General features: G+C 45.7%; 1 protein-coding gene across 1 annotated transcript in view; it reads left to right on the top strand.

Moving 5' to 3' along the window:
* The window catches only part of ABCA4 (ATP binding cassette subfamily A member 4), a 136761-nt gene extending 121300 nt beyond the window's left edge, over positions 1–15461 (top strand). The window contains exons 41-50 of the mRNA XM_065872409.1: positions 764–884; positions 1308–1370; positions 2413–2519; positions 4504–4645; positions 8329–8463; positions 9223–9326; positions 9413–9505; positions 11257–11506; positions 13003–13089; positions 14648–15461. Coding sequence (XP_065728481.1) covers positions 764–884; positions 1308–1370; positions 2413–2519; positions 4504–4645; positions 8329–8463; positions 9223–9326; positions 9413–9505; positions 11257–11506; positions 13003–13089; positions 14648–14683 — 1138 coding nt within the window. The 3' untranslated portion in view covers positions 14684–15461. The remainder of the gene's footprint in view (positions 1–763; positions 885–1307; positions 1371–2412; positions 2520–4503; positions 4646–8328; positions 8464–9222; positions 9327–9412; positions 9506–11256; positions 11507–13002; positions 13090–14647) is intronic.
* Positions 15462–23067: the final 7606 nt, after the last annotated feature.

Raw genomic sequence — 23067 nt, 5'->3', positions numbered from 1 at the left:
GAAGACGCTGTGCTTTTAAGGACGAGGAGGATTCTGCTCCGCAGGGAAGGAGAACGAGAACACTGAGCCACTGGCGGTGCCTGCGGGGGCTCGAGCTGGGAAAGGCTAGCGTGGGCTGGGGACCATGGGTAGATCAAACGGTTGGCGGCGGAGTTAGTCCACGATATAAATGGGAGAGCGGGTGGGAAGAGTAGGTGGAGCCTGACTGCAGGGCTCTGGGATTTCAGCTGAGGAGTTAGGGCTTTAACATACAGCTGATGGAGAACTATGGTTGGGGGCATGAGATAACCTGATGGACTAAAAGAAGTGGGAGGCTTGGGCACTAGTAACTATCATTTGCTGAGTGCTTGCCATAGACGAAGGGTTTTTTCATGATAACAGCTCTCAGGTTAGGAGTCTTGACTCTGTGCCAGACACTGTGCCAAGTGCGTCTCCACCACAATCCCATGAGGCACGTGCTCTTAACCAGCCCCTCCCTATCTTATGGTTGAGGGAGGTGAGGTTTGGAGAGGTTCGGTGACATGCCCAGGGTCACACATGGGAAGGCCAGGACTGGAGCCCAGGGCAGACTCTGGACTCTAGCACTTGCCCTCTCTGCCTAATGCCTAACGCCTCTCCTGTGGGGAGTCCTTTTGAGAGTTCAAGCCTGCGGGGGTGGAAGGCCAGGCTGAGGCAGAAGCCAGGGAGTGGGAAGAATGTCAGAGGAAAAGAACAGTGTCAAGGATGCTGTACACCGGCTCACTGTCCTCTTTTCTTCATCTAGGCCTGCCGAGCCTGCTAAGGAGCCTATCATAGATGAAGATGATGATGTGGCTGAAGAAAGACAAAGAATTATTAGTGGAGGAAATAAAACTGATATCTTAAGGCTAAATGAACTAACCAAGGTAAGGGAATAGTTGCCGGCGTGTTAGTTTGGAGGTGCCAGTTGGACCAGAGATGGCAACACGTTGTAATTTGCCTTCTGTAGAATAAGCAGGACGCTTATCCAAGCAATTCCTTTCCCTAATTTTATGTGAGGTTATAAAACCTCTGTGTTATAACTTGTCTTCCAAGAACACTCAATGCACTTGCCCTAGTATTCATCTTGGGCACGGACACGGGGCCTCAGTGACAGCCCCTGCAACTGAGCCCCGCTAATCTTTCTCCATTCCATTTCCACACGGGGTCAGCTTAGAGACTCAGTGCTCACAGCACCTCTCTGCACATTCGTGTCAAAATATAACAGCAAAGCAAACCATCCTTTGCTCTCTTACCTTCCCTACTTAACCCTCTCTCAGTCCTCAGTTCACTTTCTCTGGATCTTACAGATTTATTCAGGCAGCTCCAGCCCAGCGGTGGACAGGCTGTGTGTGGGAGTCCGCCCTGGAGAGGTGGGTACTCTGCAGGCCACATGTGAAAGGGCCTCAGAAAATCAGCTCCTATGCATGTCTCTGGTCTCCTTTCAAGCAGAGCTGGCCAGTAGACGTAAAACACGTGCCACCGTAGGTCAGGTCATTCTGATTTTCTAGTAGCCACAGGAAAAAAGTAAAAGCAGGTGAAATTAATCTTAATCATTAATTTTATACAATATATCTGAAATAGTATCACTTCAACATGTAATTCGTATAAAACATTATGAGATATTTTACATTCTTTTTTGTTGTTGTTCTAAGTCTTCAAAATCTAGTGTGTGTTTTACCTTATAGCTTATAGCCCATGTAGATACATTTCAAGTGCTCAGTAACCACTGTCAAGGAGGAAAAATTCTCCTTCCTGCTACCCTCTTAGGTTCTGGGGCTGGGGCTCTGTCAGCTGGCCTGACCAAAGACCGGTTAACAAGAGAAAAACAAAGAGAAGTTTGTTACTATGTGTACCATACATACACAGGGGAGAGGACTACCCCAAAGGGGTGGTTAGAACTTGGGCTTATATAGCATCTTAGCAAAGGAACAATACATTTTTAGGGAAGTTGCAAGACAAAGGAAAGGGACTTATAGTTTCTAGGGTGGCAAATTGTAGGAAGGCAAGTATATGGGTAACTAATGGTAGATTAAAGGCTAGTTAGTAAAGTTTGTTATATAGATTCCTCTGGTTTCATCTCCAAACTGGTAAGAGTCTAAAGTTGTCTCCAGTGATTAATTTTTGTCCATCTTGGTAGAGAGGCAAGGGAAACACCTTGTAAATTTATGTCCTGCTTTGAAGCAAATGGGGGGAGGGCAGAGAGCTTTCCTTACATCTGCTGCTTCTCATTTGCCTTTGGCTCAAAAGCATCCTTGTGCCAAAGCGGCACATTCTGCCGCCTCACACTGCACATGGCTAGTGACCTGCACGAAGGCCTAAATGCCTCCCCCCCCCACCACACTGCCCCAGGGCCTGCCACTCCAGACCTTCCTGGGCTCTAGGGCCAGGCCAATTCTGTGTGTTCTCCCTCAGTGCTTTGGCCTCCTGGGAGTGAATGGAGCTGGCAAAACAACCACATTCAAGATGCTCACTGGGGACAGCACAGTGACGTCAGGGGATGCCACTGTCGCAGGCAAGAGGTGAGTGTCCTGCTCATCCTGTCTCGGGGTGTCTCTCCCAGGTCCTAAGCCATGTCCTTGTCCCACCATAGGAAGGGTAAGCATTGACCCCGTAACTGAGGGTGACTCTGAGAGTCTGAAAGATACATGCAGCAGGGTGGACCTCCCAGAGGACATGGTCCAAAAAGTCTAAGACATAGACTTTCTGGAAAATTGAATTGTGATTGTTAAGAGATTCCTCTGTTAGCGTGAATTCTAGGAAAGCTCTGAGAATCACCAAATCAGTGGATCTTAGTCTTTTGTCGTTCATAAACATCTCACCCTTTGATCATCTGATGAACACACACACCTTCTTCCTATAAAAATACACCATTGTTTCCCATTATCTCTCTTCCTACGTTCTTTGCATTTTGGGGAATTTACTGAGCCCTGAAGCATGTTTATGACCCTACAGGAACTCCTGGATCCCAGGTTAAGAACCTCTGTGATGACACACCCTTCCTCTGGGTTGAGTTTCTAGATGGGGGATGGTTTGGGGCCCTCAGAGGCCTTATTCTGCATTGGCTATTTCTGTGTCAACACTTGGCTTTGCAGGCCAAGGTTCCTCTATAAAGGGAAAACTGGCATGTGCCCTTGGATTCTGGGAGGGTGCCTCCTGCTCTCTGAAATAAGGAGGATGGAAACAGACTGGTCATCCACAGGACAGTACAGAGAACATGAGCCTGCACTTGTCTGCCTCTTTTCAGGCTGCCCTTTGAACAGCAGAGCTCACACACATTAGATGTGCCCAGAGAAACTCTCTGCCCTGGTTGATGGGTGGAGTTAGGCACTGCTGATATCTAACCAACTTCTGCTTGACTAGGGAAAGCCATCCTCAATATGGCCCAATGCTCCCTGGGTAGGGAGAGTCCTAAGCATTCTTCACTGGCTCAAATAGGATGAATTTGGTTCCCCAGCCATCCCTGTTGGGTCTAAAGCAAAGGGAATGGCAGAGGTGGAGCCATGGCTGGGTCTATCTCATCTTCAGATCTAGCTTAGCCAAGCAAATGACTTCATGATGGTAACAAAGGGGAAAGGGCAGGGAGTGGAGGTGGGGGGACAATAGGTTTTACCATGAGACATCAAGTTATAGTCCAAGTGAGAGACAGATGCCCAGAAGGTAAAACCAAGACAGAAGCTAGGAAGGACGTATAGGTTTAAGACACAGGATTCAGGTTCTTCAGTGGAGTAGTTCCTATGAATTTGGTGAAGTACACTCCTTGCTTCTCTGGGTGGTTTTAATTGGCCCAGCCATACCTAAGTAGTTTTTGTCACAGTGGGGAACTACATGGCCTCTCTCTGTCCCATCCTGTTGCATACTATTGCATCCATCCTTTATTCACAGACCCTAAGCTATAAGAGAAGGGGGAAAGAAATTAGACCAGTCTATGGACAGTTTATTTTTTCATCAAGGCAATATATTTTCTAGCGGGAGAGAATATATTGGTGAAAGGGAGTTGATAGACTCAGTTCATTTCATTTCTTCTTCTCTTCTGCCAGCCTCTTGCTCTAGGTGGTGATCTGATTGGTTCCTCTTTCACTGGCTATCTCTGCCACTAAACACACCTGGAGAAATTTACTTCCTTTGGAAAGCACACGTCTTCTCTAGCGACTTTCCAAATGTTTGAAAGGGATCAAAAACCACTAGTCATTTTCTTAAATTTGATCTTCCCTTTGTTTTTAAGAGGTGAACCAATCCAAAAGCATAGCTGTCTTCGGGTAGCAGGTATTCAGTTTATCCTAGACAGGGAAACGGGAGAATTTGACTGGATTCAAAGCTCAGAACTCCTGGAGTTTATCAGTTTCTAACCAAACCGCCCCTGCTCTGATTGCTAAATGTCATGCACATTTCTAAAGCAAAATGGGAGAAACTTCCATTATCTTACTGGCAGAAACTCCTCCAGCCCTAGATCTCTGGTCACCCACTTTGTGAAGGAAACCTGCTAACTGCTTTTTCTTCTTGCAGTATTTTAACCAATATTTCTGACGTCCATCAAAGTATGGGCTACTGTCCTCAGTTTGATGCAATCGATGACCAGCTTACAGGGCGAGAACATCTTTACCTTTATGCCCGGCTTCGAGGTGTACCAGCAGAGAACATCAAGAGGGTAAATAAACATGGTTTGTTATGGCTACTCGAGAACCTGTTTTATGAGAATGCATTTATTTAGAGATGGGAAAGCTGGAGCACGCTATACATTTATTCATTCAACAGATGCTCGACTGAGTGTCTGCTATGTGTCAAGTACTGTTCTGGAAAACAAGGGTATAGCAGTGAACAAAATAGACTAAAAAAAGTCCTGCCCTAATATCTAACAAAACAATATACACATTTACCCTTTGATCTGGTACAAAATGCATATGCACAAGGTTATTCACTGCATTTTACTCATAAAATATGGGAAATTAACTAAATGTTCAGACATAGGAAATTGGCTGAATAATTTGTGATAAATACATACAATAAGGTCTTATGCAGCTGTAAAAAAAAAAAAAGCAAAGAAAATCTCTGTGAACTGATATGGAGTTCTTTCTAGGAGATATAGTTAAGTGAAAAAAGCAAAGTGCAAAAGAGCACATGTAGAATGCTAATTTTTAGTGTAAGAAAGTAGGAAAAATAAGGAAGCGTAAATATGTCTGCTTACCTTTACAAATAGAAATATAGGAAGGATAAACTGGAAAACAATAAATGTAGTGGTCAGCAAGAGGGAAATGGGAGAGAATAACACTTCTCTCAGGGTATTTTTTTTGGTATAGTTTAAACTTTTAGAAGCATGTTCATGTTCTACATATTCAAAAAAATAAAACTAAATCAGTAAGAATGAAAAAGAGGTAAAAATGAAAACAAAAAGAAAATCCTAACACTGAAAGCAAACTAAAACAAATTAATCCAATTTTATTTCAAATGAATGTAATAATCATATAGGAGGGGAGGAAAAGAACTAATACAAATAAAAATAACTGATGATACAATATTTGACAGTATATCCTCAGTCTTGGGCAGTTGGAGCAGAAAGAAAGAGCTACAAGCAAATTATGAGCTCTTTTTAGTTGATTTGTTTCTTTAGTGGCATGGGCAAAGCAATTCTGAAACAATTTTACATGTTTTGTAGGACTAAGTAAATGAATAAATGTGTTTATGTTGTTTGGAGCCAGAGTTCTCAGTGTGGAAGAAGAGACATACAAATATGAAAAGGGGGAAAGTAAGAAAGAATCCTGTAAGGATGGACTGGAATTGGAGCTATTACTGTGAACTCATGAAATAGTTGTGTGCTTATGTTTGTGCATGCATGCCGTATGTGCCCATGTATATTGTACATAAAAATACCCCAGTAAAAATGAGTATATCTAAGTGTCCAGATTTTGATCTCTAATACCATTCCCCACTAAAAGGAATTATGACTCTTCAGACAACTGACAAATTCCAGGGCTGAGACACCATAGGTAAAATGAGCCTGGAACATCTTATTATGTCAGAAAGTAAAGAGTGCTTAAAAAAAAAATGATAGAGGCATGTCATAAGTGCACAGGAGCCATCCTGAAGGGGCTCCCAATGGCCAAATGTGGGACTATTTAAGCATCAACATAATTAAATACCATGACAATTATAAAACATTGGAGGAAAAGTAGGGATTTATAACTCCATATTGTTAAGTAGATAAGTAAATAATCAGGAGAGAAGGGATGGTTTTTGCCTACAGTCAAATGCTGAGAGCCAGCTCGTTGGTGTGCAGGAAGGTGCAGAGCTCAAAAATCATTTTGCAAGGATCAGAATAAAGACTGGGTTGTGACAAGATTTGTGGTTGCTGAGTCTAGGGGAAACTTTTTATGAAAAGCAAGATATTTTTATGGCTTAAAAGTGTCTCCCACAGATTGCTTATTGGTTGTGAGGGGGAAGCCTGATAATCTTACAGTGGAGAAATTAGACAACACTTTAACTGGGTACTCAAAACCACCATCACCACTGAGGGTCACATGGACATCCCATACCCCTAGATGTGATACCCTGAGAAGGACACAACTTCACCTACAGAATATTCTGATTGGGATGCATAACCTGAACCTTACCATGAGAAAACATTTGACAAGATCTAGAGAAACATTCTATTAAAAAAAAAATATATATATATATATATATATGTATATATGGGTTGTATTCTTAAAAATTATCAAAGTCATAAAAGACATGGAATGGCAGAGAAAGCCTATGGAGATGTTCCTGATCACAGGAGGCTAAGTAGACACAGTGACTGAATAATGTGCACTACACTGAAGCCTGTACTGGAGAGAAAATAGTGCTGGAAAGGACATTACTGAGTGAATTGGAAAAATCAGACTGTGAAGGGTAATAATCTAGATAAAGTATCATGACAGGGCTTCCCTGGTGGCGCAGTGGTTGAGAGTCCGCCTGCCAATGCAGGGGACACAGGTTCATGCCCCGGTCCGGGAAGATCCCACATGCCGCGGAGCGGCTGGGCCCGTGAGCCATGGCCACTGAGCCTACTCAGTGAGAGGCCTGCATACCGCAAAAAAAAAGTATCATGACTATATTAAATTTACTGACAGTCATAACTGTACTGTGGTTATGTAAGAGGATGTCCCTATACTTAGGAAATAGACACTGAAGTATTTAGGAATGAAGGGCCAAGTACAACTGACCCTCAGATGAGTCTGAAAACATTGTGTGTGTGTGTGTGTGTGTGTGTGTGTGTGTGTGTATTTTTGTGTGTGTTAGAAAAGGAGAGAGAAAAATAGACTAAGAGTCTATGAGTGTTCTTTGCACTATTCTTATTCTTACACGATTCTGTCAGTTGGGGACTATTCCAAATAAAAAGTAAAAAATGGAGCTTATATTCTAGTGGGAGGGACAGACACTAAAAAGATAAACAAGTAAAATATACAATACATTTGAGAGTAAAAAGTCCTTGGGGAAAAATAAAGCAGGGAAGAATTGTGGGGTATGCACTTTTAGGTAGGGTGGCCCAGGGACAGCTTCACAGAGGAAGTGACTTCTGGGTGAAGACCTGAGTGAACCATGTGGATATCTGGGGGAGAACATTCCAGGTAGAGGCGCACAAGGCAGAGGCATCGTGGGCCTGTCTCCAAGAGACCTCCCTAGCTTTCCTTCCGTGCACATACACGTGCACACACGCGCACACACGCACACACACACACAGTATTCTCTGTCGTAGTTTACCATTGAGTTCCCTCCAAGCGCTGTTACAATCTGTCATTATTCTGTGTATTTTGGTTGTCTGTCACCACCCCCTGCCATCTGTAAGTATAGCGGCAATGGCCATGTTCACCATTATTCTTTAGCACCCTTCTATGCCTGGTTCATAGAAGGTGCTCAATAAGTATATATTAGATGCACACACAAGACTTCAAGTGTGACCGTGATGAGGGATGCTATCAACAGGTCTGGGACCCACCATCTTCTTAAACAGACCCTAGGACTCTTCCTCTTCTACTCGTAGCCATAATCCAGGACACTGGGTGAGAAGCATTGTCCGACTCTTGTAAAGCTGAAGGCCATTTCTCAGGGGGCTACACCCAACGGGTGTGGAGCAGACCAAACCACACGGAGATCTAAGGCCCACAGTGGAAAGGAGACATCTGGCCCTTGAAGGCTACGAGCCACCCCCTGAGCCAACAGGTGGTCCTTTTTCAACCTAGCTGGGTCTGTCATCCTGAAGATGTGTGATCTGGGAGCCCAAGACTTTGAGTTGGTGGAGGTTTGGGGTGTTTGCTTGTTTGTTTATCCCAAATGGGATTTCTTTCTCTTCCCTAGGTGACAGACTGGAGTATTCAGAGCCTGGGCCTGTCTCTCTACGCAGACTGCCTGGCCGGCACCTACAGTGCAGGCAATAAGCGGAAACTCTCCACAGCCATTGCACTGATAGGCTGCCCACTGCTGGTGCTACTGGTAAGCACCACCGGGACCACCAAAGGGCTTGCAAGAGCTGAGTGCTGCATCTCTGTTCTCGGGTCAGCAGATTTAGAAAACGCAGCGGGCTGTGTTTGTCTGGGTTGTTGCCTGTTCTGCTCGTTTTGAGAATGTCAGCCCAGTGTTTGGTTCACAGCTCTTGGGGGGAGATAGAGTCACAACACATTCCTACTGTGAGTTCCTGGGAAGCCTCTTGGGGGCTGCAGGCTCTAGCAGGGAAGTTAGCCCCTCTGCAGAATGTCAGGGACCGGTCAAAAATTTTACTGCCTGACGAGGCCTGTCTGGGGTCCTAACTGGACAGGCGCACTGGCCTGGAGCAACAGCCCATGTGGTTCTCACCAAAGCTGGACCAGGCCTGAGGCCTCCATACCCATGTAGTCTGGGGTTTATGAAGGCATGGATCACAGGCCTTGGAGGGACCTTGAAACTCACCTGAGCTATCTTCCTGCCTCCTTGCAAACATATACAGAGAATTTTTTCCTTTTTTTAAGATAACGCTGTCATTGCCTTAATCAACCTTAACCCATTCACGGGCTGAAACGGGTCTAGAGGTGTGCATGATGTTTCTTCACGGTCCTGATTCACCTCCCGCCTTCCGTGCCCTGTGCTGGCTTCCCCGGGTCTTGCCCCACGGGGGAGTGAATTTGTGTTTTGTCTGCCAGAGAGCAGAGCTGCTCAGAGGGAGTCAGCCAAGGAGGGTGCCGGAACCAGCCCCCTGTCCTCTCTGCCTCCCCACAGGATGAGCCCACCACAGGCATGGACCCCCAGGCACGCCGCATGCTGTGGAACACCATCATGAGCATCATCAGAGAAGGGAGAGCCGTGGTCCTCACTTCCCACAGGCAAGAGGTTCCTAGGGACTGGGGAGGAGCAGGCGGGCGATGGAGTCCAGTCCTCCCAGCCCTCACCTGCTCTCCCCCGCCCCCAGCATGGAAGAGTGCGAGGCGCTGTGTACCCGGCTTGCCATCATGGCGAAGGGCACCTTTCAGTGTCTGGGCACCATTCAGCACCTCAAGTACAAGTAAGGATATGGTGGGGATTGCCTTAATTACCTTCTGGGGAGAAAGGGGCGGTCAACCAGGCCCTGTGCTCTCTACTAACATGTGGGGGAGTCCTGCTGCCCCCTCATCCCACGGGCAGTGGTGTCTGGGCCTCATTCTGCAGCAGTAGATGGAGAAAGCTGTTGTGCTGAACGTAACTCCTCTCTGTTGAGCTAACTGCCTATGGCTGAAGGCTCACCGAGTCTCCAGATGGGGATTCTGATCGGGGCAAATGCAGAGCCCAGTTGGGATGAGGGAGGGTCACTACCACTGCCTAATTATCCCACCACTTAGCCCAGCAGATCCAGAATCCATGACCCATTTAATAAGAGTCCACAACCACGGTAGGAATGATTCAGAGACCAAATGGCCTGAGCAATCAGTGTTCCTTTCTGCCATGTCATGTGCTTTTGAATTTGAGAAATGACCATGTATCATATGACACACCAGCAATGCCAGTAATCTTCAGCAGGATTATCCCATCCCTGTAAATTGTAGACTGCTGTAAATAATGTGTTATTAATAACAGTTTGTGCGCCAAAGCCGACAGTCACTTAAAATAAGATTTTATTAAGAATGTCATGCTCCTTTGCCTTCTGATATGCTTTATAAACTATGAAGGGTGGACTTACAGTTATCACTCATTTATCAGAGGTAAATGAGAGCCCAGGACAGAAAAGTCACCATGCCCGTTGGTGAAAGGAAGAGAACCTAACTCACCTCATCTACACCGAGACGCTCCATCTCCGTGTGTCCAGGAGAGCGTCTTGCACGATACACATCGTGCTTCATACACATCATACAGATAAGTGGCTGAGAGGAAGGTCTAGTAGATTAGCTGCATTTGGGCACTTGACCCAGGATATCTTGAGCAACTACAGCTTGCACACTACACAGATATCTAGGGGGACTTCAGCACGTGAGGTCACCAGACCCATGTCAGCAACTTTCAGTGGCCACCTGCTGGAGACATGGTTGCTCCCTACTCCTTTCCCTCTCAGTCCTCAACATCCCCATGGGAGAGCACGTGAGAGGGAATGTTCCCATGTGGAGGATGGTCAATTTTCCGGGGCTGAAAGGTAAAGGCATTTTATTGTAAAGGGGAACAATCCTGGATCATGGAGAGAGCACTGAAGTAAGTATACCCTGCTGTAAGTGTGAAGGGAAGCCAGCTCGCCATGCATTTACTCTGGTGGACCATTCTTTATCCACAGGTGGGTGACCTGGTGAGGGGAGGAGGGAAGCACTGATGGCCCTGGCCCTGGCAGCTCCATTTGTTCTGGAAGCTTCCCCAGGGAAGAGCTGCCTTCCTAAACTTTGCTCCCACCAGGCCAGTCTCTTAAAGGGCTGGGCAGTCTTTCCACCACCGAGTAAGCACTGGGCAGCCTGTGATCTCAGCACAGGGCTCAGACCACCCTTGACCTCAGCAAGTATGTTAAAGGGCAAGGAGCAGGGAACACCCATGTCTCCAAGAGGTGGACACAGGAAGCTGTGACACAGGTCTGGAGACCCACTTCACCACACAAGGCATTTAGACCTCTAAAAACTAGTATCAAACCACTTCTCCAGGAACCATCATGGCCCTTTTAATCCTAGTTTTAAACATGTACACTAGGTCTATAGTACATGCCTTTAATCCCCAATATTTTTGATGAGTCTAGTCCTCATTTCAGGATTTCCTTAGACCCAACTGCTAACAGGCCTGTACCACACTGCCATGTGCTTCCCTCAGGTTTGGAGATGGCTACATCGTCACAATGAAAATCAAATCCCCGAAGGACGACCTGCTTCCCGACCTGGGCCCCGTGGAGCAGTTCTTCCAGGGGAACTTCCCAGGCAGCGTGCAGAGGGAGAGGCACTACAACATGCTGCAGTTCCAGGTCTCCTCCTCCTCCCTGGCCAGGATCTTCCGGCTGCTCGTCTCCCACCGAGACAGCCTGCTCATCGAGGAGTACTCAGTCACGCAGACCACGCTGGACCAGGCAAGGCCGAGGGGGCGCCACGTGCAGAGCGGGGCCGGGCGAAGGCCGGGCTGGAATCCACACGAGAGCGAGGCAGGACATGCCCAAGTGCCAACACTCTAGTCCCTCTGTCCATTAGGGCAAAACTTGGAATATCAGAAATCGTCTTCTAACAATATTCCAGCCATCAGCAGACTTCACGGACCTTTTCACAGCATCCTTCCCAACAACTCTAGGACATTATTTTTCCTTCCTGGTTTGTGGTGGTGGCCATTTTTTTTCTTTTCAAATCAACTTTACTAATGCTTAATTTAAATACAATAGAAAGCACCCACTTAAAGTGTACAGTTCAGTGAGTTTTGATAAATGTGTGCCATGTGTCAGGTTTTTTTAACGTGATCGCTTTTTATTGTGGTAAAAAATACATATAAATATATATATATCATAATTAACCTTTTTTTTTTTTTTCTGGTACGCGGGCCTCTCACTGTTGTGGCCTCTCCCATTGCGGAGCACAGGCTCCGGACGCGCAGGCTCAGCGGGCATGGCTCACGGGCCCAGCCGCTCCGCGGCATGTGGGATCTTCCCGGACCGGGGCACGAACCCGTGTCCCCTGCATCGGCAGGCGGACGCTCAACCACTGTGCCACCAGCGAAGCCCATAATTTACCACTTTAAGTGGCATTACACTTCAGTGGCATTAAGTACTGATAGATTCACATTGTTGTGCAACCATCACCACCATCCATCTCCAGAAACTTTTCATCTTCCCAGACTGAAACTCTGTATTCATCAAGCAATAACTCCCCGTAACCACTCCCCCAGCCACTGGTAACCACTGTTCTACTTTCTGTTGACTACTCCACGTACCTCATATAAGTGGAATCATACGATATTTGTCCTCTTGTGCCTAGCTTATTTCAGTTGACATAATGTCCTCAAGGTAAATCCACGTGGTAGCATGTGTTAGAATATCCTTTCTTTTTAAAGTTGAATACTATTCAGTTGCGTGTATATGCCATGTTTTGTTTATCCATTCATCCATATGGACATTTGTTTCTGGGTTTCATTGGGGTTTTTTTGGTTTTTAAATAAACACCCTTAAAGACTATTCAGTAAAGCAGTGGAAATAGGCAAGTCTCTGTTTACCCTTTGAGGAGCTTCTTATCAGCATAAGCAGGTGGAGGCAGGGACAGGCACACTGAAGAGAGAAGAGGAAAGTGGGGAGATCCGCTCCTGCTCTCCTGGCTTGGGGTATTTTAGTTACTCCTGTAGAGTTTCAGGAGGACACCAGTAGCTGAGAATCTGCCTTGCCTTGTTGACCTTTTAATCCTCCTGTGGGCACTCCTTTGGCTTAGCTCACAATTCCAAGAAAAAGCCCTGTGCCCTGGGCAGGGCACAAGCTGCTCCAGCAGGGCTGTAGTTAACTGGGGAAAACGGAAAGCAAGGTGGGTGGCTGGGTGGAGGGTGCCATTTTCTGGACACATCTACCTACTCTTGCTCTTCCCCTGCCTCCAGGTGTTTGTGAACTTTGCTAAGCAGCAGGCTGAAACTCATGACCTCCCTTTGCACCCTCGAGCTGCTGGAGCCAGTCGACAGGCCAAGGTACCCCTGCTACCCCTTCCCCATCCCCTGCTTTGCTTGAGGCAGATTCTTGGCTCAGGGACCCAACTGGTCCACTGGGCCTGCAGGGCCTCAAGGCCCAGATATGCCTCCCGCAGAGAGCCGCGCCCATACCAGACCCCCACCGCCGCCCTGCCTTTCCTCACCTGTCCTGTGCTGCAGGACTTTTCAAGCGGTAGTTGTGTAGGTTCCTTTTACAATCAGGAAACCTTTGGGTGGTATGGGAGAGCATTTTTGAAAAGAACTTCCCGCATAGTTTTGCTTACAGCAAAAAAGCACTTGGATTTTGGAAATAAGCAGGGAAGATAGGAGAGAACATTAAAACATTTCAGTTGTTGGGATACTTGATATATATGTCTGATCGTATGTTTGAGTCTCAAAGGAAGGAAATTAACTGGCACTCATTCAGTGGTGGACTCATTTGGTTAGAGCAAGACTTATTGTCTGTTTTGTGAAGAGGGCTCTTTGTTCTTTATCAAAATATCAAGACGATGAAGGAAGAAACAACAGAAGGTATGCATCCTGGCCTGTGATAACTCTCAGGGTAGGTGCCTCCAGGTTCCTGCCCTGACACAGCGCCCCATGTAAGGAGCACATTAATCCTAGTTCCCCAGAAGGAGAACAAGAGAGATCTGGAGAAAGTTCTGGAGGAGGTGCCAGGATCCAGGTGCCTTGGCCTAAGCCTGGGATGTTAAAGGTCCAATTAACTCAGCCATCCTCTCCTGACTTACCTGGAGAGTAAATCAAATAAAAGCAAAGCATTTTTCCAATAAACAAAGAATGCAAAGCCTTATTTCCCATGAAGTTCTCATTCCTCCCACCAGTTTCTTGATTGCAAGAAAAACCAAGTATAGGTAATGACTGAAACACTCCTTTCCCAGGCACGGCTTGGGATGAATTTTTCCCCTTTCTCTTGACCAGTGGAGACCTAATGGCTACTTAGCAAAGCTGACTTTGCCCAGAAATGCCTAAGTAAAGGCACCAGGGAAAGTGAGTTTTGCTGAGGTTTTCCAGCCACTCTTTCTAATTTATAGATCTCGTAGTTGCTGTTTACACCAGTAGAAAATTATTCTTTGAAAGCCGCTTGCAGTTACAAATCCTTTTTATAACTCAGAATACATAATTGGGTAGCAAAAGTGTTTCCTAGAGCTACAAATGGTCTCCGCACCCCAACCTGGCATATGCCCTCTTAGAGGGCTAATACTAGGTCATCTCTGGGCCCGACAAGGGGCAGTCACAGGCTATGACCTGCAGCACTTCATTCCAAACTTTCCCCCCTTATTAGATTTGACCATTTTTCTGTTTTTTCTGTCACATTTTAGCATACAAATATTAGAAACCTACTGCAACACATTTATTAAATTGGTATCTTTCTATAATAAATTTGTGATTCAAAACCTAACTCTGACTCTGTGACATACCACCCTTATAAAGGTTTGCAGAAATCCTCCTGCATAGCGTTGTACATAAATGTCATGAAACAAACAGTAATAATGTTTTTGTTTACATTATCCCACTTTAAAACAATTTTCCTCTGTAGGAAGTGGACAAAGGGAATTCTGCACCTCAAGGATGACCTAAATGGTGACTTCTGGGCTTTTGAGACAGTAAGAACATGATAACATTCTTGGGCTAAAAAACACACCAAAAGGTACCATAGGAAATCGTACAGAGGGCGTAGCTGATGTGCATGTCAGCATGTAGCGCATGGGGCGGGGGTGGGGTAGGGGTGTGGGCGTGAGTCTTTAAAAGGTCTGGATTGTAGAATCAGAAGGACCTGCAGGATCATTGGCTCCAACCTTTACAGACAAGGAAACAAGCATAATCTGTAAGCTTGGGTGATCTCTTGGGTGCCCTCAGCTGAGCTTCCTTCAGAGATTGACTGACAGCTATTTGACTTGAAATCTAAAAGCCATCTCACCACCTCTCCAGAAAACTGAGATGAGAAGAGTCCATCTGATCTCCTTCTACACTGCTTGTGTTTCCGCTGCAGCTGGAAAGGAACTCTGGGCAGCTGGAATTGCAGGAGCCTTTGCCATATGGTCGTTCAATCAGGCCAGCCAGCATAAGTAATCCCTTGGCAGCAGAAACAAACATATGTGAGGCACACAGCGAATTCCAAATGGGGGCTCTTTTAGAAGGAAACCAGAACTGACTTGCTCACCTGGAACACCTGATGGTGAAACTGACCCAGCCAAATGAGTGCAAAACCCTTTTCATCGGAACCACAGAAGTGGAAAACTTGGTCCATCTTCCTACTGGCTGTGGCCTCCACACTGCTCTCATTTCAAGTGGATCTGCTTTTTTCTGTGTGTGTTTTATTTTTAAGGAGAAAATAAAATACAAACATACTTATCACAAACTATCCAAATTCACTGATCTCCCTGTGTGCACCATCTGGTATAGATTTAGACATTCTTTGTGCCTCTGTGGCTTCCCATCATTGCGTGAGCTTCTGTGAGAATTATTACCACAGGAGTGCCAGTCACAGCAAGATTCTGCAATGCTGTGGTGGAAATGAATGGACTAGTCTTGATGTTCCATGTCAAGTCAGCTTCATATGGTTTGAAGACAATACCCAACTGGCAATGCATGTAAACATTATCCACTGTCAGCTGGGTATTATTTGCATCTAGGTTTTCCGTCTGTTTGCCCAGCTTATTTGAATGCCTGTCTCATAGGTATAATTAAGACAGGATACAAAGAGGCAAGAACAGGTGAGAGTGGCTCTTTGGTTGGTGATGAGACCCAACATGTCTTTGTAACTGTTTGAAGATGCTGAGGCCATTTCCACAGTGCCGACGTGTGCATTTCTGCAATGATGTTAGGAGGCAGTGCTTTACAGGACATCTACTTGTTCACATAGAAACACACCAAATATCAGAAAAAAATACTTTCAAACCAAATTATTTCAAAAGACTTATGGACAAGAACGGCAAATGGGCTTCCTTGCCAAGCAGCCTCCCCTCTGTGACCCGCAGATGGGCTTCCTAGTTCACACAGTTTCTAGAGCAGTGCTGCTCAATGCATGTTACACTGTGGGTGCACTCCAGAGTCCAGGATACAGGCAGGTGTCAATGAAAATAATCAATAAACAAGATTGTAAACAATAATAAGAATAGGAAAGAGTTTTATTTGAGCCAAACTGAGGACTATAGCCTGGAAGCCAGCTTCCCAGATTACTCTGAGAAACTGCTCTGGAGAAGCAGTGTTTCTCAGCACTGTTTTATATCTTGTCAGAACAAAGAACAGTAAACAAGTCAGGGATACATTTCTTAAAAAAAAAAAAAAAAAAGGACAGACCAGCACATACACGTACAGCATATACAGTATTGCCTTGGAGCCTGGGAAGAGATTCTTATCATCAAAAGAGTACCAACATTGGTGTCCTAGGAAGAGGGGCATTTCATTTTCAACGTGGACATTCTTTACTTCTGGTCAATGTGCCCTTTTCTTTAATAATTAAATGTATGCTTGATAGGCCACAAACAGGCTGTTTTATTTAGCATAAAATTTAACTCAGGTATAAGCCAGAATGAGTTCCCCATACTTCGATATGCGAAAACTTCTTTCATCAGCGGTAAGAAAGGAGGGAGGGAAGAGGAAGAGAAAAATGCTGAGATCCAATAACTGTTATTGAGAAAGGGACATGGGAGAAATTGAACCTGAAGTGGTGACATTTTTCCCTGGGCGAGGAGAGTCCTGTGCTTCTCCAGAGGTAGAGAGAGGGTAGGAGGCAACACAACCTTACATCCTGCACAGCTGCTGGCTTGCAGCTTTGCAAATAGTAGATTCTTGGCAAATAACTGCTGATAGCATTTACAAAACCACTTTGGTTGCCTCAGAGCTTAATCTGGTTTTGACTTTTTTTTTTTAAATCTACCAGTGACCAAAACCAAAAAAAATCACTTAAACTAGGGTTAGACTAGAGTTTGGGAGAGCCTAGGAGTGTACTATTGATCAACCTGATCACCCAGGTGCTTACATCACCCTGTTGTGTCCAGTTGGTTCTGTAAATTTATGTTAGCAACTACAATATCACAAGAAAGAAGACTAAGAAGGGAGGGGGATCAGCAGTCATTCGTGGTGGGGGGTAAGGGTTTGAGGCAAGCATCATGGACTCTGGGAAGAGTCAGGTATAGGTAAAATCTTGCCCTGCCTTGGGAGGAAAGCTCAGTTTAACTGTCTGTCTCTACTACACCCGAGCTCTCCAATGGCAAGGTCTGTCTTTTTCATCATTTTCCCCAGCTCCTGACTCACAGAAAACACTCAAAAAATACTTGCTGAACTGAACACTTTAAAAACTCAGAAAAAAGAAGAAAACAGAAAAGAAGTAGGTCCAAAAAATGATGCTTCCAGACAGCTGAAGGCAGTAGCGAAGGGCAGGCAAAACAACAGGGATGCTATGCTTTAAAAAATTTTAGTCACGGGGAATTCCCTGGCGGTCCAGTGGTTAGGACCCCGTGCTTCCACTGCTGGGGACCCAGTTCTGGGAACTAAGATCCCATAAGGTGCAAGGCGTGGGCAAAAAAAAACCCCACATTTAAAATTAAAATTAAAAACACTAGTAATGAAAGATAAGCAGGGAAAACTCGAGAAGGAGGAGGCATGCACACACTTTGGGTTTGAGTAATATTCAAGTTGGAAACTTGGCCCAAATCTCCTGAGAACATGTTAATCTATTGAAAAATCTCCCAATCTGATTTAATAAGAGAGATTTACAAAGAAGAGGGGGAGAAAATGGAGAGAGTTCAGAAAATACTCAGCAGATATTCCAGGAATATGACTTGCTGCCAGATTTTCTAAGCTTCCATACTTCCTTGTGGAACTCGAGATTTTAAAACAGCTGGGATCAAGAGAATCTCTTTTACTATGAGTGAACAGCTCATAGCTTCATTTGGTCCCACTACTATGGCTCTCCTAAAGAAAGAAGAAGAGGGAAGTGGGGCAGAAAACAGGTCAGCAAAGCTCTGGGCTTCGAAGAAAGGGTCTCTTGTGGCAGCCTAGGTATTTGCACGGGGACCAGTGAGGAGGAAGTTCTGCACCAGAGGCCTGAGGGGCTTATGGAAAATGGAAGAAGGTTTTCCCCTAGAGCATTACCTTTCTGAAACAGGCAGAAGCACTCAGCCCCCTGGACCCAGGCTATTTGGGGCTTGGTTTCCTCAGTGTGGTAATTCAGTGCCTCAGCAGGTCCTCTGGGATGAATGGTTCATGACTCCTGGTGTCCACAGGGCATAATTGCTGCCACATTTTGTCCAACGTGTTTGTCAAGTTGAAGAAAGCACAGGCACTGGATGTTTTCAGAGTCATAGACCTACAGGCTTGCAGAGCTAGAAAATAGCTCCCTGTTCAAAAACTAAGCCCTTATATAATTGTTTGGTTTACACTGTTTTCATGGAAAAGGAAACCAAGTCCCAGAAGGATTAAATTACATGGCTGGCCATCCAGCCTTCCCTTCAGGCCCCACTCTGGTCCTCCTCCAGTTACTTCACTCCCATGTCTGAGGAGATATGCCCACCAGACCCAGAAATCCCTGCCCAGCTGGTGTAAAGTCTGCTTCTAGGGCCTGGTGGGCCTCTTTCCTGGGTCACAGGTGGTCCTTGATCACACAGGGTCAAGTCTACACATGACACACGAGGCCCTTTGGGAAAGCAGGAAAACAATGAAAAGCAGGGTGAGTCATGGGGCAGCTGGCTCTGCACCACCACTGTCCAATGTGGGACTCCAGAGTTGAGCCTAGGTCATCATGGAGGTCATTATTTAGCAGTTTCTTAGCTTAATTTATTACTTTAAGAATTGAGACATATATGGATGAGAACTCCCAAAAGGTACTCTCAGAGCCTTTCCCAAAGCTCACCGTGACACACACTTGGCTTTCTGAGCAGCTGCCTGATATCAAGGCTCAGACATTTACGTCTCGTGAGTCAAGCTTTGGCCAAACCAGTCATCCTCTTGGTATTGTACATTAGTAACTTTAAGGGACCACAGCCTCTTGTAGCTGAATCCCATAGTCTTGGGTTGTGGTGAGTTTCAGGGGGCACATGTTATCTACAAAGCAGTGCACACATAGCACCTGGTCAACAGCATCCCAGGCAACACAGCTTTGCTGTGTTGCTATTCTCATTTTCTACCAGAGCTTGGCAATCTCTTTGCTCTTGAATGACACTGACTGCTGAGTCCATCCTCTCATGCCTACTAGGGAAGCAAAGGGGTAAGAGAGAAGGTGAGAGGACACTGAAGGCAGGGGAGGGGCAGAAAGCATCCAATTCTCCATGTTCTGGAACTAAAGCAATGCACAAGACACAGCCAATGTGTCTATGGTGTTAACATTCTTATGCAGGGGTCATCAAACTTTCTGAAGGGGCCAGATAGTACATATTTTTAACTTTGCAGGTCATACAGTCTCTGGTAGCAACTACTCAGCTTGGCTCTTTTAGCAGGGAAGAAGCTGTAGAAAATACCTAATGGAAGGGGCAAGGCTGGATTTGGTCCACAGACCATACTGTGCCCACCCCTGTTCTAGTGAGAAAGCAGAGGTTAGAAGACCAGCAAAAGCAGCTCCAGGTGCCTTTTAGGGACCCTGATACCACTTGTTTCCTTTCCTCTGTTTTATAATAGGGACTTCAAGTAACTCCAGTTTAGATGGGACAGCAGATGTTCAAAGATAAGTCCAAGGACAGAGAATGGAGATAATTTTCCAGCTCAGAAACTCTCATTTCAGATCTCCAGTCTTGACTGATGCCCCAGCATACAAGATAATCCTTAGTGATAACAACTGACAGCAGCCTAGTTTACAGGAAGGTGTAACTGAGCCTGAGTTTTTACCTGCCTTGTATCTGCCTCACTTCATGCAACAAGACGTCTTAAAGCACAACATCAGTTCCTACCTATAAACTAGTGGTGTTTGAGGGCCCAGCTCCAAACATCCATGTTGGTTTCCTCAGCTGACTCAGAAGCTCTTAGAAACATAATAGCATGGTCAATAGGGTTGATAAATTTTTAAATTTGGGCTTTTGGACAAAGGTGTCAGGGAAGAACCAGGAAGTCCCCATTTTTTTTTAGTCCCCCGCTTTGGAGAGGGCGTACCTTTTTTGGAGTACCCAGTGGTATTCACCACTATAAAGACATGAGCTTTGAGAACTACAGAATGCTAAGCAATTACACAACTTTACACTTTTTGTTATTTTAACTGTTGTCACTCTCTGAAATTCTGAACTGATTAGTTTCCTACTTCTATTACTACTTATGTATTTACTTATTTGAACACTCCCCCTAGAAGTAACTAGTTTCCATCTCTGCCACCACTCTCACTCCCATAAGGATCCCACCTCACAGTACTAGGGCTCTGATATACACACTTTCCTCTCCCTGCTCAGGCTCTAACTCTCCACACCAGTCCACCTTCCTGCATGGATGCCCTCCTCACCCCTTCTAGGCTCTTACACCCCACTCAGGGCCATCAAGGCTCCCCCTCAGCCCCATGTGGACATCTACCCTGCTCTACCCCAGCTAATAGCCTTATAAATGATTTGCTTAGGAAAGGAAGGAAATAGAAAAGGAATAGGGGGCTTCCCTGGTGGCGCAGTGGTTGAGAGTCCGCCTGCCGATGCAGGGGACGCAGGTTCGTGCCCCGGTCCGGGAAGATCCCACATGCCGCAGAGCGGCTGGGCCCGTGAGCCATGGCCGCTGAGCCTGCGCGTCTGGAGCCTGTGCTCCGCAACGGGAGAGGCCACAACAGTGAGAGGCCCGCGTACTGAAAAAAAAGAAAAAAGAAAAGGAATAGGAAGAGTAACCAAAGACTTTTTGAAAGACTTTTGAAAAGCCAAACCTGAAAATTTTAGGAAGAAAACATTAGCCACTGTCTTCATCACGTTGGGGTGAGAAAAGTTTTCTTGAACAATAATGTTTGTTGTTAACACTTAACTGAGCACCAAGGGTGTGCCAAGCACTGTTTGACACACTTGACATGTTTAATCATGTAATCCTTACAACTACCTAATAAGCAAGAACTGTGATTATCTCCATTTTACAGATGAACAAACAGAGGCCCAGAGAGATTAACTTCACCTAAATTGAACAGTAGTTGTGGGTCAGGGATTTAAACCCAGAGTCCTGCTCCACTGCCCATACTTCTTTAAAAAATTTTTAATAGATCGTTACTGGAGTATAATTGCTTCACAATACTGTGTTAGTTTCTGTTGTACAACAAAGTGAATCAGCCATATGCATACATATACCCCATATCCCCTCCCTCTTGAGCCTCCCTCCTACCCTCCTTATCCCACCCCTCTAGGTCATCAAAAAGCACAGAGCACCAAGCTGATCTCCCTGTGCTATGCTGCTGCTTCCCACTATCTATTTTACATTCAGTAGTGTATATATGTCGATGCTGCTCTCACTTTGCCCCAGCTTCCCCCCTTCCCCCCCACGTCCTCAAGTCTATTCTCTATGTCTATGTCCACTGCCCATATTCTTAATCACTATTCCATACAACCTCTCAGAAGACACACAACTGAGGAACCAAGATGGCGGAGTAGAACGACGTGCTCTCACTCCCTCTTGTGAGAACACCAGAATCACAACTAGCTGCTGGACAGTCATCGACAGGAAGACACTGGAACTCACCAAAAAAGATACCCCACATCCAAAGACAAAGGAGAAGCCACAATGAGACGGTAGGAGGGGCACAATCACAGTAAAATCAAATATCATAACTGCTGGGTGGGTGACTCACAGACTGCAGAACATTATACCACAGAAGTCCACCCAATGGAGTGAAGGTTCTCAGCCCCACATCAGGCTTCCCAACCTGGGGGTGCAGCGACTGGAGGAGGAATTCCTAGAGAATCAGACTTTGAAGGCTACTGAGATTTGATTGCAGGACTTCCACAGGACTGGGGGAAACAGAGACTCCACTCTTGGAGGGCACACACAAAGTAGTGTGTGCATCGGGACCCAGGGGAAGGAGTAGTGACCCCAGGGGAGACTGAACCAGACCTACCTGCTAGTGTTGGAAGGTCTCCTGCAGAGGAAGGGGGTGGCTGTGGCTCACCGTGGGGACAAGGGCACTGGCAGCAGAAGTTCTGGGAAGTACCCCTTGGTGTGAGCCCTCCCAGAGTCTGCCATTAGTCCCACCAAAGAGCCCAGGTAGGCTCCAGTTTTGGGTTGCCTCAGGCCAAACAACCAACAGGGAGGGAACCCAACCCCACCCATCAGCTGTCAAGAGGATTCAAGTTTTACTGAGCTCTGCCCACCATAGCAACAGCCAGCTCTACCCACCACCAGTCCCTCCCATCAGGAAACTTGCACAAGCCTCTTAGATAGCCTCATCCACCAGAGGGCAGACAGCAGAAGCAAGAAGAACTACAATCCTGCAGCCTGTGGAACAAAAAACACATTCACAGAAAGATAAGATGAAAAGGCAGAGGGCTATGTACCAGATGAAGGAATAAGATAAAACCCCAGAAAAAAAGCTAAATGAAGTGGAGATAGGCAACCTTCCAGAAAAAGCATTCAGAATAATGATAGTGAAGATGATAGAGGACCTCGAAGGAAAATGGTGGCAAAGATCGAGAAGTTGCAAGAAATGATTAACAAAGACTTAGAAGAATTAAAGAACAAACAAACAGAGATGAACAAAAAAAATAACTGAAATGAAAACGACACTAGAAGGAATCAATAGCAGAATAACTGAGGCAGAAGAACAGATAAGTGACCTGGAAGACAGAATGGTGGAATTCACTGCTGTGGAACAGAATAAAGAAAAAAGAATGAAAAGAAATGAAGACAGACTAAGAGACATCTGGGACAACATTAAACACAACAACATTCGCATTATAGGGGTCCCAGAAAGATAAGAGAGAGAGAAAACACCTGAGAAAATATTTGAAGAGATTATAGTCGAAAACTTCCCTAACATGGGAAAGGAAATAGCCATCCAAGTCCAGGAAGTGCAGCGAG

The sequence above is a fragment of the Phocoena phocoena genome, chromosome 1 (assembly GCF_963924675.1).
Source record: "Phocoena phocoena chromosome 1, mPhoPho1.1, whole genome shotgun sequence".
NCBI lineage: Eukaryota > Metazoa > Chordata > Mammalia > Artiodactyla > Phocoenidae > Phocoena > Phocoena phocoena.
Note: the sequence above shows the minus strand (reverse complement) of the source record. Positions and strands in the feature narration are given on the sequence as shown.